Below are 13,786 nucleotides of genomic sequence, written 5' to 3'. Positions count from 1 at the left end.
CATTTTGCATAAAAACTTGTGGTCTTATTTAAAAATGTGCATGCAGATCATCTATAGATACAGATAGATGTGACATTTCGTAAACAAACAAAATGCTTTGCTATTTAGCCACAGAGATTGAGCTCTTCTGACCAGAATAATCAGGGAAGGTGATCAAGTTGAATTTTAAATGCCATGAAAAGCAGGTGTATTTAGATAGAGATTGAATATTCTAGAAAGCCAGCCAGAGTAGTTTGGCAAACACACACACACACACACACACACACACACACACAGAGCCTTGGGCAGGGGTGGGAGGGAAAAGGGAGACAGAGTGTTTAAAACACATTCCAAGAGTTGCTAATATGACACATAGACAAATAAAAATGCCTCCATGCTTGACACTTTGCACTTCTTCCTCAGAGACAGATGTTCAAAACCTATAAAACAACCTCTTCTCTAAAGGGACATCTCTGTGTGAAGCCATTAGTGGTTATGAAACAGCCACCTGCTTTCTTTTCCAGGGCACCGTCATCCGGGTGTTCTCTGTACCTGACGGGCAAAAGCTCTATGAGTTCCGGAGAGGGATGAAAAGGTCAGTGTTCAAACCCATTTTAAAGTCCCCACAGAAGTCCTGCAGGGGCTGCTGGCAGCCGTCTGGGGAGAGGACCCAGGTGGCTCTGTGCCCTCTTCTCACTCAGAGGAAGTGTAGCTGGACTTTGCCGGATAATTGACTTCCAGGTTCCGCTTAGGGCTCAGTAAGACTGAAAGCCGAGATGCTGTTACAACGGGGAGTTCAGCCCTCAGAGTCCTTTTTTGATGTGTGCATAGGAGAAATGAGACAGCCAGGGAGTCACAATTCAAAAATAATTTCTGATTCCCTTGCATGGAAATAAAGGACAGTGTAAAGTGCGATCGTTGAGGATCTTATGGGATGTAGGGTCTGCAGCTGGATCGGGGCACAGAGCAGCTGGAAAACTCCCAAGGTGCCAGGAAGGTGCAATTCTTCCCGTCTGCTGATGGAGAGGCAGGGCTGTGCCTGGTTTCTGCTTGCACAAGACCTTGACCCTTTGTGAATCTTTCTGACACTAATTTCTAAATATGAGTAACACAAGGTTGGGGGAATTTTAGAACACGTAGGCTCTTCAGGATGCACTTAATTTTCTGACAGAGCTGCTCTTTGAACTGCAAGGCAGTAACCCTCGTTTCAGGCTCACTGTCCTTGTGTTGCTGTGTTTCCAGGTATGTGACAATCAGCTCTCTCGTGTTCAGTATGGACTCACAGTTCCTCTGCGCCTCGAGCAACACTGAGACCGTGCACATCTTCAAGCTGGAGCAGCTCACCAGCAGGCAAGTACGGCAGCGGGCACCGAACGCCCATCAGGCTGGAGGAACCAGGGGCCGGCATAAGTGATTTCTTTCCTTTCGAATGCCAGAAACTTGGCTTTACTTGTGTCTTCACCAAAGTGGTGGAGTGTTAGTAAAACTTTAGTAGCAAGTACAAAATCAGGGGCCACGCTCCTGAGTTCACATCTTGGCTCTGCCCCTTAGGAGCTGTGAGACCCTGGGGAGGTAATTTAATCTTTTTGTATTTCAGTTTCCTCATCTGTAAAACAAACATGATAATGTATTCGGGCTTGTTGGAGGATTAAATGAGTCTGTTGACCTAAAGCATTTAGTACAGTGCCTGGCACATAGTAAGCACTGATAAGAGTCAGCCAGCGTTGCTCTAGATGTGGTAATGTTGATATATTTATTATTGCTGTTAGGATTGCCACCGATTGCTTGGCAAACACTCCCATGGGGATGTGTATTAAAGCCTGCGTTAGACCGTAGCCAGTGGTGTGCATATCGGCTTCCTGTTGCCGCCGCCATAACAAATTACCACAAACTTAATGGCTTCGAACGGCACACACTTATTATTCCACAGTTCTGTAGGTCAAAAGCCCAGAACGGCACGGCTGGGCCCTCTGCTCAGGGTCTCACAAGGCTGAAAGGGAGGTGTCAGCCGGCTGCGTTCTCTTCCGGAGCTCGGAGTTCTCTTTCCAGTTCGTTCCTGCTGCTGGCAAGAGTGCTGGTCCCCGTGGTTGTAGCCGTGGGGTCCCCGCTTCCGTGCTCACTGTCAGCTCCGACAGGCCGCCCACGTTCCTTCTCACGCGGCCTTCAAACCAGCAGCATCACATCGACTCCTTCTGGAGCCCCGAATTTCCCCGACTTGCCCTCTGCCTGCCTTCCCTGCCGCTGTCGGAGAAGGCTGTTTTTAAGGATGTGTGGCATTAGATTGGGTCCACCTGGTTAACCTCCCTGCCTGAGGTCAGCCGGGGCACACCACACAACACAGTGACGGGACTGGTGGCTCATCACCGTCACAGGTTCCAGGGACCAGGGCGTGGAATCTTGGGGGCCACTGCTAGAAATTCTGCCTTCCATAGTGTGTGCGCGTCTGTTTTGGCCATTAAATACCTGCTGGGCGCGTGACCACGTTCACTCTTGGAGATATTTACACTGGAAAGCGGTGAGGAATTCTCCTCCCTCCCAGCCATCGTCCTCGGCAGCGTCACTTTGCCCATCCCCCTCCCGACACAGTCTAGATCCTGATTCTGGCAGCACAGTTGGTGGCTCATGCCTTTCCTCAGCGGGTTCAGGCACCTGTGTCTCTTGACACGTCTCTTTAGTGTCATTCTAGGACACTGGAACATGAAGTTTGAGCGCTTTGCTCAATGACACTCTGAGAGCAGGTGGTAGAGGGAGCAATGATGTGACACTTGTGCCTCGATAGAGCATTTCATCGCTCGTACAGCGTCTTCCACACTTCCTGCCTTGGTCCCCCACAGTGTGGCTAGAAGACAGGCCGGGTAGGAGTGTGACAGCTGAGGAAACTGAGGCTCCGAGATCGATGTCTTGCTCAAAGCCAGCCTCTGTCTCCAAGTCCAGAGTCCACGTACAAGTGCGCACGTTACAGCCTCGCCAGCTTCTTCAGAGTGGCCCCAGGGCGCACACCCTGGAGACATCTCTAATCAGCGTCCGAGTCCATGCTTCTGGGCTGGGTTTCACAGTTGTGCCAAGGGAGGCCTCTCTTGTGATTGAAAGAAATTCTTCTCCTCCTGATGCGGCAGGACTTCCATGAGAAAAATACTTTTTCCACCTAATTAGTACAATATAGTACCCTGCCTCTGTCACGTATGTGTTAGTGTGTATTGGTATGATGCAGTGCCCGGCCTCTATCATGCACGTGTTAGAGTCAGTATGATGCGGTGCCCGGCCTCTGTCTTGTATGTGTTAGTGTGTGTCAGAATGATGTGGTTCCCAGTCTCTATCATGTATGTGCTAGTGTATGTTAGTATGATGAAGTGCCCAGCCTCTATCATGTATGTGTTAGTGTGTATTAGTATGATACAGTGCCCGGCCTCTATCATGTATGTGTTAGTGTCAGTACGGTGCGGTGCCCGGCCTTTATCATGTATATCTGTCAGTATGATGCAGTGCCCGGCCTCTGTCACGTATGTGTTAGTGTGTATTGGTATGATACAGTGCCCAGCCTCTATCATATATGTGTTAGTGTCAGTATGGTGCGGTGCCCGGCCTTTATCATGTATATCTGTCAGTATGATGCAGTGCCCGGACTCTGTCACGTATGTGTTAGTGTGTATTGGTATGGTGCGGTGCCCAGCCTCTATCATGTATGTGTTAGTGTGTGTTAGTATGATGCAGTGCCCGGCCTCTATCATGTATGTGCGTCAGTATGATGCGGTGCCTGGCCTCCGTCCCTCCCTCTTCTGAAACTCCATCCAAAAGCACCAGCGACCAGGTCAGGACATGCAGCGGGTTTTCGGTCCCGCCCCTGCCTGTCCTGCAGGCCAGCGTAGTGCGTGTGAGGCACTCGCCCTCTGGAAGCCTCGTCCCCCCGCTGGTGTTGAGACGCCGGGGTGTGCTCGCTCACTCCTCACAACCCTCTAACGCGCACGGCTGCGTAGGTGCATCCCAAAGCTCATCATTCGCCCCGAAGTTCTCCTTAGTCTGCACACTTTCCCCAGAGATTGTATCTACTTTCAGATCTGTCACTTCTCAGATGGTTTCTAAAACTTAAGCCCTGATCTCTTCCGGAGCTTTAACGCACCATCTGTCGTAGTCGGGAGGGTGCCGAACTGCTCCGATACCTTCCACCCGAGGTTTCTCTGTCAAGGGATCTCACTCCGCCGCTGCGGTCCCGTCTCCGTCTGGGTTTGTTACTGGGACATAAGATTCATTTCCCGCTGCAGGCTCCTGTGCTGAGAGTGACCACAGGTGACCAGGAGCAGAATCTCTGCTCCACGTCATCCTGGGGTCTCCCCTCAGCCCGCCCGTGGGGTGTTACTGTGTCCTGGATGATGAGGCCACGTTGGCCTCTTCCGTCCTGTTTCACAGGCCGCTGCCCTCAGCCACGTCTTCAACTTCTCTTGCTGGTCCATGTCATTACTGTCATATCTGACCTCTTTCGAGTCTCTTTTTACCAATCCGTCCTCTATCTTCCTGCCAGATTCATCTTCTGAAAGTGCTCCTTTGAATATGACACCTGTCCTCGGAAACCTGTGCTCCCGTTGTCCTTGGGAATAAAATTCCCAGCTCCTCCCCTCCCCTCCCCATCCTGGGCTCTGGGTCAGAGCTGCTGCAGAGCCCCGTGGCCACCCCCCAGAACCTCTCCAGTGCCCCCAGCCCGAGACACCTTCTTACAAAACAGCATTGACCTCTACGCAGCCTCTTTAGTTCTCCCAGCAACCCTGTGCAGAAGGCTGCTGTGACCATCTCTGTTTTACAAACAAGGAAACGTGGAAACTGAGAGGTTAAGGAGCCTCCTCCTCTGCCTCTCCTTCCTCTGTGGTCCTAGAGCAGCTCCTGCCAGTGCATTTATGTGGCGCCATACATTAACTGCTCATGGGTTTTGTTTTTTTTTTTAATGTATCTGTACCATGTCTCCACCTGGAATGCGGGCTCTGGATGTTATACCTCTATAAATCCCAACCCAGAGCACAGGACTCTAGGACAGTCAGTACCGGATGTCTTGTGCTGCCTGAGATCACAGAATCATAACAGTACAAGTGTCATTTCAGATGAGAATGTCAAGGCCCAGAGAGGTTTGTCCACAGACCGCCGAGCCTGTTGGTAACACAGTGGGGAGTAGGTGCAGAGCTCTCAGCTACAGTGTCAGGCTCCCACCAGGACCTGATGCCACTGTCCCCTCATCAGCAGGTGCTCCCGGGAACATGCGTGGTAGGCCCGGTCCTCCATGCGCTGCCTGCTGTGCAGAGCACGGCGATGAGGGTATCTCTCCCCAACAGAGCCTTCACCCCCTTGTCTGGCAGAGGCCTGAGGATGAAGTTCCATGACTGCAGGGCCCTCTGAATTACCTTCATCTTTATGAATGCCGGGTACCCAGGTGGCTCCGGGGTGTAATCAGACACCGCCCAAAGTGTCTTGCCCGGAGGTTTGCTTCCCACTCAGTCTGGCTCGGGGGGCCTTCACCTTGAGACCTGTCTGTTCTTCCGTGAGCCCAGTACAGGCCTTGGCTTATTTTACGGAGTCCAGGTGTGGAGTCGGTCTCATTCTCTGCCCTAGCCCCATTTCGGAAATCTAGAAATCAGATTGATCATCAGATACAGCCTTTTTAATAGAGGAAAGCAGTAGCATTGGGAACCCTTTAACAGCTTCACAATGGCTTTTCTGAAGGACAAACAAGCCCTTGATGAGCTTTTGTTATTGCCAGAATGATATGTCCCGAATCGTTCTCGGTGGGCAGAACATGGTGCGAAGGCACAGTCTCTCCCTGCCGCCGTGAGGACAGCTAATGACGTTTGGGTGTGTAGGTTATTGGGGAGATGCCAGCGCCCGCGGCTCAGTCCCATCTTCGCCTATTCCTCACTCCCCTAGTCGACCAGAAGAGCCTTCGACCTGGAGTGGCTACATGGGAAAGATGTTCATGGCTGCCACCAACTACCTCCCGGCCCAAGTGTCAGACATGATGAATCAGGACAGGGCTTTTGCCACCGGACGCTTGAACTTCTCTGGGCAGAGGAACATCTGCACCCTCTCTACGTACGTACAGTGCCACCCACCCCAAACAAGCCCACGCTTTTATAAATGTCTTTTTCGAAAGCATGAAGTTCCCAAAAGCAAAAAGAAAGAAAAGACAGTCAAAAAGAAAGATGAGCAGACTCAAAGCCCCACTTTTCCTATCTGATTTCAATACGGATTCTCAGGGGGCAGCTGGAAGCCAGAGCATGGGAATCTTAACCTTCTAGTTGCAACAGTCTTGAAAACAACTCCTATTTTTATGTAATTACATAAAAAGCCTCTAGGCCTATTGTCTAGGCTCAGATACCTATGGGGCTGACTAATGTTTTATCTAAGAAATTTAAAGGGGTGTATTAAAAAGTTGAATATTTTTAAAAAGTCATGAAACTAACCAGCAAAGCTGGTAAGCCAATTACACACTTTCCAGCCCTCCTCTGTCACTGTTAAAAGCAGAGACGCTTGTCAACTAGAGCCTGCGTCTCATCTAGGTGAGCTGATGTGTCTGCTGGTGTCACGTTGCGCAGGGTAATGGTCTCTACGCACGTCGTTTCGCCTCATCCCCACAATTACGTTCCAACTCAAGAAATAATCCTGAAAGTCGATCATGAGGTCTGAACGCAAAGGAACATCCAGGGGCCCAGACAGATCAGTGGGCTAAGGGTTTGCAGATGGCAGAAGGTGGTGACGATGAGGGTGAGGGAGGCCTTGTCATTTGAAGCTAGTCCGTTACCCATCTTCGTTGTAATCACAGTTCATGTTTTACTTGGCCCTTAGGATCCAGAAATTGCCAAGGCTGCTAGTTGCATCGTCTGATGGACACCTCTATATCTACAATTTGGACCCTCAGGATGGCGGAGAGTGTGTCTTAATCAAGACCCACAGGTGAAGATACTAGTTGTCAAAGGACGGCCTTTCAGCAGCCGGTTGTGTAGAGTTGTCACTTCACCAAGAACAAGGACAAGCTTCAGTGCTCTGGCTCTGGCAGTCTTGGTGGCAAAGCTCTGGTGGAAACCTGCTCTGATTGGGCAGGCACTCTTGGCCTGCGGTATTCTTCTGGAAAAGTGCCAGGGTGAATAGTAACACGCAAAATGGAACGTATCCCCCTCGGCCTGTTCTCCTAGGACAGCCCCTGGGACATAGTGGGTGTCCAAAAACGCCCCCTGCATTGAATTGAAAAGTTCTCGTGACTTCCGTGACCAAGTGCAGGCTGACCTCTCTTCCTGCTGTGGACAGGGCACCACGAGCTGCCACCGTCCCTGGCCCACGGCCACTGTCCTTATTAGCATGGCTTAGTGTCCCTGCTTGGGCGTGCCAGGAAGAGCAGAGGACCAATCCTTGTTTATTAAATATAAGAGAAAGGGTCATTTTGAAGTTGTCCCACTGACCCCTGGCAGTTTAAGGTCCCTCCAGTTCGCACTGACCTAGCAGTGTGCTGGCAGGTCTGTAATTTAACTCAGGTAGCCGAGCATCAGCCGCCCGGTGCTTTTCTTTGGAAGGTGTTCTAGATATGTGACGATGTATTTCTTCTTTGCTTTTTCACCCCCTCTTCATTGCTGCAAGTAGCTTGCTTGGCTCAGGAGCAACAGAAGAGAATAAAGAAAATGACCTCAGACCTCCGTTACCTCAGTCTTACGCAGCAACTGTAGCCAGACCAAGCGCCTCTTCGGCCTCCACAGTGCCAGGTGAGTGGACGTGAGGGCTGACGGGGGAGCATCCCCCAGCAGTTACCATCTGGGGTGGGGTGCTCTCCTTGGATCTGTTCTTTCCTCACAGGTGAGGCCAGGGTAATCGCTTTCAACTTGGGCCCTTAACCCTGGCAGACGTAGCACAAGACGATCATTTTCCTAATTAGTGGTGCTACCCCTTGCCTCTTGAGGAATTCCAAAAAGGTGGAAAATTTCCGGCATCTGGGTGGAAGGGTGAGTGGGACCAGCCACCTGTCTGGCGAGGATTTTGACTGGCCGTGAGCGCAGTCTCTCCAGTTGGAAGGCAGAGACGCCGCACAGTTTTCTGTGCCTCTCCCTCCTCCGCGGTCCCGCGCCCGGGTCGGTCATGGCGTAAGAACAGACCTTGTTGCTTGTTTCATCTCTCGTTCTTGGTTTCCAGGTTATTCTGAGGACGGCGGGGCGCTGCGAGGAGAGGTTATTCCTGAGCATGAGTTTGCGACGGGACCAGTGTGTCTTGATGATGAGAATGAATTTCCCCCTGTGAGCATTAGGAATCCGTAAAAGAGTGGCTCAGTCTGTGTGCTTAGACGGAAACCTTCGCCTCCTACAAGAGGCGAAGTCACTTTTTTCCCTGTTTTCTAGTCTGTAACAACTAATCCTCTTCTCTAACATTCCGAAAGCCATGGGGCGTTACCGTACCGTGCGCTGCACATCCTACAGGCTAGGCTTTAGGTGTCCAGCTCAACCCTGGCAGCATTAGAGTAACCGAATACTAATCCAGGGAGTCTTGGTGGCCTCACTTCATTCAGAGGCCTGGAATCCTTTACTTTGCTTCTGTAGCTCTGACTCTGCTGCTCGTAAGGTAGGAGCCTATGCCTGTGTCAAACTCTCATTTTCCTAAGCTTTCCATGGATGCTTTCGCAGAGCGCTGCCTGCCTTGTGCTGGAGGGGTTGACTTAACAGGGCTGGGCTGCTGCGCGGCGCAGGCGAGCTCGACCCGAGCCTCCCCCTCAGCTGCAGGGACTCGTTAACAGACAGCCACGCGGAGCACGCGAGCCGCTGTGCTTGAGCTCCCCAGCATCCTGCTCCAGCTGGCGTGGCAGTCGGAGCCTTGGCTTCCTCCAGCATCTGCACCTGGAGAGAAGACTCCCTCCCTGGGGGGCTGCCTGGGCCTCCTTAGCTTCTGGTTCTCCAAGCTTCCATTTGGAGCAATGTATCGACCCCTGCTGTGAGCATCAGTCAGAAAGTATCCCACATAGTTGACCTGAAGTCATATAGAGATGGAAGCAGTGTTTAGGCCAAGACGTGGAGAGTCAACTCCTCGAGCCAGAGAGGAATGGCCATCTGGGTACTGAAGCAATGCCCATTAGGCCCTGGTGTGGAATGTTTCCTCCTGGTGCTTATTTTGTGTCAGTTGAGATTCCATTTGTAAAAGGATGGAGCGCGGGTCTGGCTTCTTTCCCCCACAGATCCATGGAACAATCTAGTAAGCATATTTGGCTTAAAAAGCAAAGCTGTTGTGGGGCCCTTTGTGCATGGCTCGGGGGCAGTGTTGTGCTTTCCCACGTGGGTTCTGCGGATCACAGCTTGAGATGCGCATTTCTGGCTTTTAATAGGCGGGTTGCCAAAAACATTGCCAACAAGTGAAGTTTATATTTTAGTGGTGAAGAGCAATGGTTCTTAAAAATACTAATTATAACCTTAAAAACATGTGTTGGCTACGGCCTACCTCTAACCCAGTTGTTCTGCCTTTGGGTCCTCGTGGCCCCAACTAGCCATAAAGGGAGTTTTTCTGGCTCCCCGAAAGTTGGTGGTTATTTACCTGAAGTCACATCTTCCCAAAACCAGAGCACTCCAGGTCAGACGTGATAGGGGCAAGTGTGACCCTCCCATTCTGTGAAGGTGTAGAGAGTTCAGACACTCACTAGGTTCCATTTCGATGATTTTGGTAAAAGTCTGTGATGGCTATAAAAGATTATTAGATTATGAATTATAATCAGAGTAATCCTTGCAAACCTCTTATATTTACAGAATTGGGGTAATTTGGATATTGGCATTTAGGAGGTAGTCACTTGCCAAAGAAAACCTATATAAAATAATAGGTACCTTGTGTAGACCATTTGTTTGAGATAAAAAAAAAATGGAGATGCTTAATTTAAGAACTAGTGGGAAAACATGAGACCTCTTTGCCTATACAATTCCAGGAAGCTGGGCACGAGCCAGTCATCCTTTCTCCCTCTTAAGGACCAAATGAGTGAACGCGGGTTTAAATTGTGTCAGGAGTTTTTATTTATACGTAAGAAATGCTTCCTGCCAGTGAGAGTGGTGGCGAGGTCCTTGGAATGGCTGTTAGACCCCAGCGAGTGGTGGGCAGTCGTGTGTAGGGCCGACGCTAGGCATCTTGGTGGCCGCCAAACCCCAGCCCGCCCTTGAGCCCGCAGGCAGACGGTGGGGAGGGCAGTGCTCCCACTGAGACGCTGCCTCGGTGGCAGGCAGGCTTCTCCATCTCACCACGCCAGGACCAGAGCGTGAGTGCTACTGGACGCCCTCTCAACATGGCCCATCCCAGCCATGCGTGTCTTGGCAGAAATGCTCAACCAGGGATGCCAGAACACTTCCTCTCTCTGCTTTTATCCTGAATTGTCATGCCTGTTGCAGATATTTGTCCAGAATTCACATCTTTACTCACATTCCTTAAAAGCTTCTGGGATCACAAAAGGATCTCGGAATCTCAGCTTGGTAAAATCGCTTCTGCTATATCTGTGAACACAGGCTTGCCTGAGTCGCCTGCGTCAAGGGCCGCCTGGGCCTTTGCCTTAAGGAAAAGCATCACTAGCGATGTTTTAAAAATATATACTGACACTTCCCTGTATATGATCACTGTTACCTCCTTGGGATTTACTTTGCTCCAAGAACAAGGACAGAACAGGGAATCGATCATTTCTGGTACCTTAGAAAGCTGCGGAATTCGGGAGGATGAGCAGCTCTTTTTTTCTCAGTGACAAGCCAACCTTTACAAGTCTGTGTATTTCTCAAGACCAGCCTTAACCTTGTGAGCAAGAGTAAGGGGATGGGGACCAAGGGTATATGCTGACTTTTTAGTGGTGAGTTAGCAGTCTGTGTTTACAAGTAAGATGAGCCTTTTTAAAAACATACATATACATATAAATATGTACGCATACACATTTTATATAGTATTTTCTGAAACTGTGCCACGTTCGTCTAACCTAAATAAGATGGGTGGATCTTCTTTGGCCATGAGCGAGGGTCAGTGTGAGGTCAGACAGAAAAGCTACGCAGCGCTGACCCTGCGTGGGCGCAGACCTGTTGATGATGCAGCCTGCCTGCCAACCTCTTCCCAGGAAGAGTAAGGCCGTTCTGTTTTGATTTTGGTAGATAATCTTGTGCCGTGGAAGTCAGAAGGGCAAAACGAAGCAGACATGATGAGAAGCACACCTCAGAAATCAGGACATCCCCTATCAGGTGGTTTTGGAGAAAACAAGGAAGGTGGAAGAATGGAGTGCAATTGTGTAAGCAGAAGGGGGGGCAGGAATCCCGGGTGCTGCGCTGCTTAAACCACAGGATGTGGTTAATTCCTCACCACGCCCCCCTCGGCCCTGGTTGCCAGTGGGCACGGGAGACATCGTATACACGTATGCTATTTAAAATATGTTCAAACCATAGTGTGAATGCTAACTAACCATATTGGTATATAACCGGAATTTTACATTGAAAAGGGCATCCTTTTTAAATATATGCTGTGTAAAAATGTACTTTATAGGAAAATCTCTTTGAATTGTATTTGTTGTATATTACATATATATAGAAAGGGACTATTTTAGCCAGGCAAAGTATTTTTTGCAGTGATTGGAATAAATCGTGTATTACTTTTGAGTCCCAATTTGGACACTAATAATAAAATCATGGCAATGCATGTTTGAGGTTTCTAAAATGTATTTCTTTGAGGTTTCAGGGGGCAAGAAGAACTCAAAACTTTTAAAATACAGTCGTACAACCCTTAAAAGGAGGGGAAGGGAACAGGGCCATGGGCCATGGGCCATGGACTTCGCCATGGCCTTTTCTGCTCTAGACCTGGAAACAGATGTGACTTTGTCCAGTCTAGATCCATGCACCCAAGTCGTCATTTGCTAGGCATGTAGGCTATCGGGCCCCACTCCAGACCTGCTAAGTCAGAATCTGCATTTTCACAAGATCCCAGGTGATTTGTATGCATATTAAAGATGGAGAAGCTCTGCCCCAGATCCTGGTTGGAATGAGTCTATGCTAAAATGACCAGAGAAACTAGGGACATAAAAAAGGAAACTAAAATGTATTGGGTGTCTGCTCTGTATCAGGTAACATACCAGGCATTTTCATGTATTGCTTTATTTAACCCTCAAAAAATCAATGCAAGTTAGGTTAAATAATTGCCCAAGTTCAAAAGCCGGGGCTTGAACCTGTTCCTGGCTCCAAAGCCCACGTGCTTCCCACGACAGCACGTTCCCTGCCCCAGAGCCAGCTCAGCTCAGCTGTCCTCTCAAGCTGGCATGGAGGAGGGGACAGTATGCAGGCATGGTATGCAAGGCGGGGGCTACAAAACTAAATTCCGAGACTTGTTTTTAAAGCATATGTTTTAAAGAGGGTAAAACTGAAGTCTAGGATTGAACTCGCCCATCTCATTTCCAGATATTCCTCCTTGTGGAAAAACGGGTCTGTTAGGCGGTCTGGCAGCGGCAGGCAATTCGGTAGGGATTACAGCAGGGAGTTACCGAAGGATCCTGAGTGTAATCCGCTCTGGAGATGTTGTCGCTGGCAATGTCTTGAAGGACATCTGCAAGAACCTCTCTGACCTCGGGCAACACGGCCTGGTACTCGGCACCGCCGCTGTCTAGAGGCTCACCTTCTGCACCATCGTCCTTTAGATTGAACATCAGGGGAAGCTCGTGATGCTGCTCAGGCCCGATGCTCCCATCACATGCTTTGGCTCCACCTAGAGAGAGAAGGACAACAAATGCCTCATGAGACCCGGCTTGGGCTCTATATTGTAAAGAGGAGAGCTGCAAGTGAGTGCAATTCCAACATACCACATATTCAGACATCCAAATGCCTGTTCTCCCTGTCAAAGAGGTTACCTTGAGGATCTATTTATTCCTTCCAGTGATGATCCTGTCATAAAAATAATTTGGAACTTCTCCTTGGACTTGCCTTCAGAGCCAGTAGAACACTCATTCAAATATCTTTAATCTCTGCCCTTTAGGAGTAAATTAGATTTTTTTGAAAATTGATTTCTGAAATACCAATGGGTGAACTGGTGGGAAGTCAAGGTGAGTAATTCCACTCTGGGTTGGAGCTGAGAATCTTACACGGATTAGAATCTGGCTATTAAGGCGTCCCAAAGAGAAATGACAAGAGTGTTTGGAGTGATAGCAGCATCCTTGACTCTTAATGATTTCAGACAACTTTTTTTTTGCCTTTTCTATACAAAAAAGTAGTTAAGTATTGAATGAAAATAAATACAATATAATTGAATAAACAAAGGGAGCTAAGGCAAAGAATAGCTCTCAGAAATACGGAATTTCTTGAACATCTACTCCTACTCTGCTTCTCAGCTTATTACAGCCAAACATTAATAAGATAGAAGCTTATCAATTGCTCAGGAGAAATAGAGCTTTTCTGGCACTGAGGTCTGAGAGAAATTCTGCCAGTGGCTCCTCTTACAGGGGACCTATCTGATGGAATGCTCAATGGCATTTGTATGAAAAACGCAACTGTGTGATTAGCATGGCCCAGCTGATGACTTCTTGTCACACCCTTCACTACAAGATGAGAGCATAATGCCAAAATACAATTCAGCAAAAGGAAATAGACACGCGCCAAAGCTATCCTACCTAAGGATTCAGCTTTCTAGCTGAATCTAGCCAGAAATAAAATTTGAAATACTGAGAAAAATGATTAGATCTCATAGCCTTTAGGCAACCCTCTATTAATGGTTTCCTCCTGTGACTGAGATTCAGGGTGTTCAGCAGAGATTTACAGGCACTGTCTTTGCTGGAGTTTGGAGTAGAGTTTGGCTGTTCTCCATTGTCAGTAAA

At 49.0% G+C, this 13,786-nt stretch overlaps 2 protein-coding genes across 2 annotated transcripts in view; one reads left to right on the top strand and one right to left on the bottom strand.

Annotated features, from left to right (window-relative positions):
- The window catches only part of WIPI1 (WD repeat domain, phosphoinositide interacting 1), a 30,008-nt gene extending 18,380 nt beyond the window's left edge, over window positions 1–11,628 (top strand). Inside the window, exons 7-13 of the mRNA XM_012662383.1 lie at window positions 504–574; window positions 1,222–1,329; window positions 5,884–6,048; window positions 6,802–6,909; window positions 7,591–7,709; window positions 8,134–8,234; window positions 11,091–11,628. Of these exons, the coding sequence (XP_012517837.1) occupies window positions 504–574; window positions 1,222–1,329; window positions 5,884–6,048; window positions 6,802–6,909; window positions 7,591–7,709; window positions 8,134–8,234; window positions 11,091–11,138 (720 nt within the window). The 3' untranslated portion in view covers window positions 11,139–11,628. The remainder of the gene's footprint in view (window positions 1–503; window positions 575–1,221; window positions 1,330–5,883; window positions 6,049–6,801; window positions 6,910–7,590; window positions 7,710–8,133; window positions 8,235–11,090) is intronic.
- A 378-nt stretch (window positions 11,629–12,006) lies between these two features.
- The window catches only part of ARSG (arylsulfatase G), a 103,385-nt gene continuing 101,605 nt past the window's right edge, over window positions 12,007–13,786 (bottom strand). Inside the window, exon 12 of the mRNA XM_012662271.1 lies at window positions 12,007–12,684. Within this exon, the coding sequence (XP_012517725.1) occupies window positions 12,410–12,684 (275 nt within the window). The 3' untranslated portion in view covers window positions 12,007–12,409. The remainder of the gene's footprint in view (window positions 12,685–13,786) is intronic.

Source organism: Propithecus coquereli, unplaced genomic scaffold (genome assembly GCF_000956105.1).
Source record: "Propithecus coquereli isolate 6110/MARCELLA unplaced genomic scaffold, Pcoq_1.0 Scaffold76, whole genome shotgun sequence".
In the NCBI taxonomy this organism is placed as follows: Eukaryota; Metazoa; Chordata; class Mammalia; order Primates; family Indriidae; genus Propithecus; species Propithecus coquereli.
Note: the sequence above shows the minus strand (reverse complement) of the source record. Positions and strands in the feature narration are given on the sequence as shown.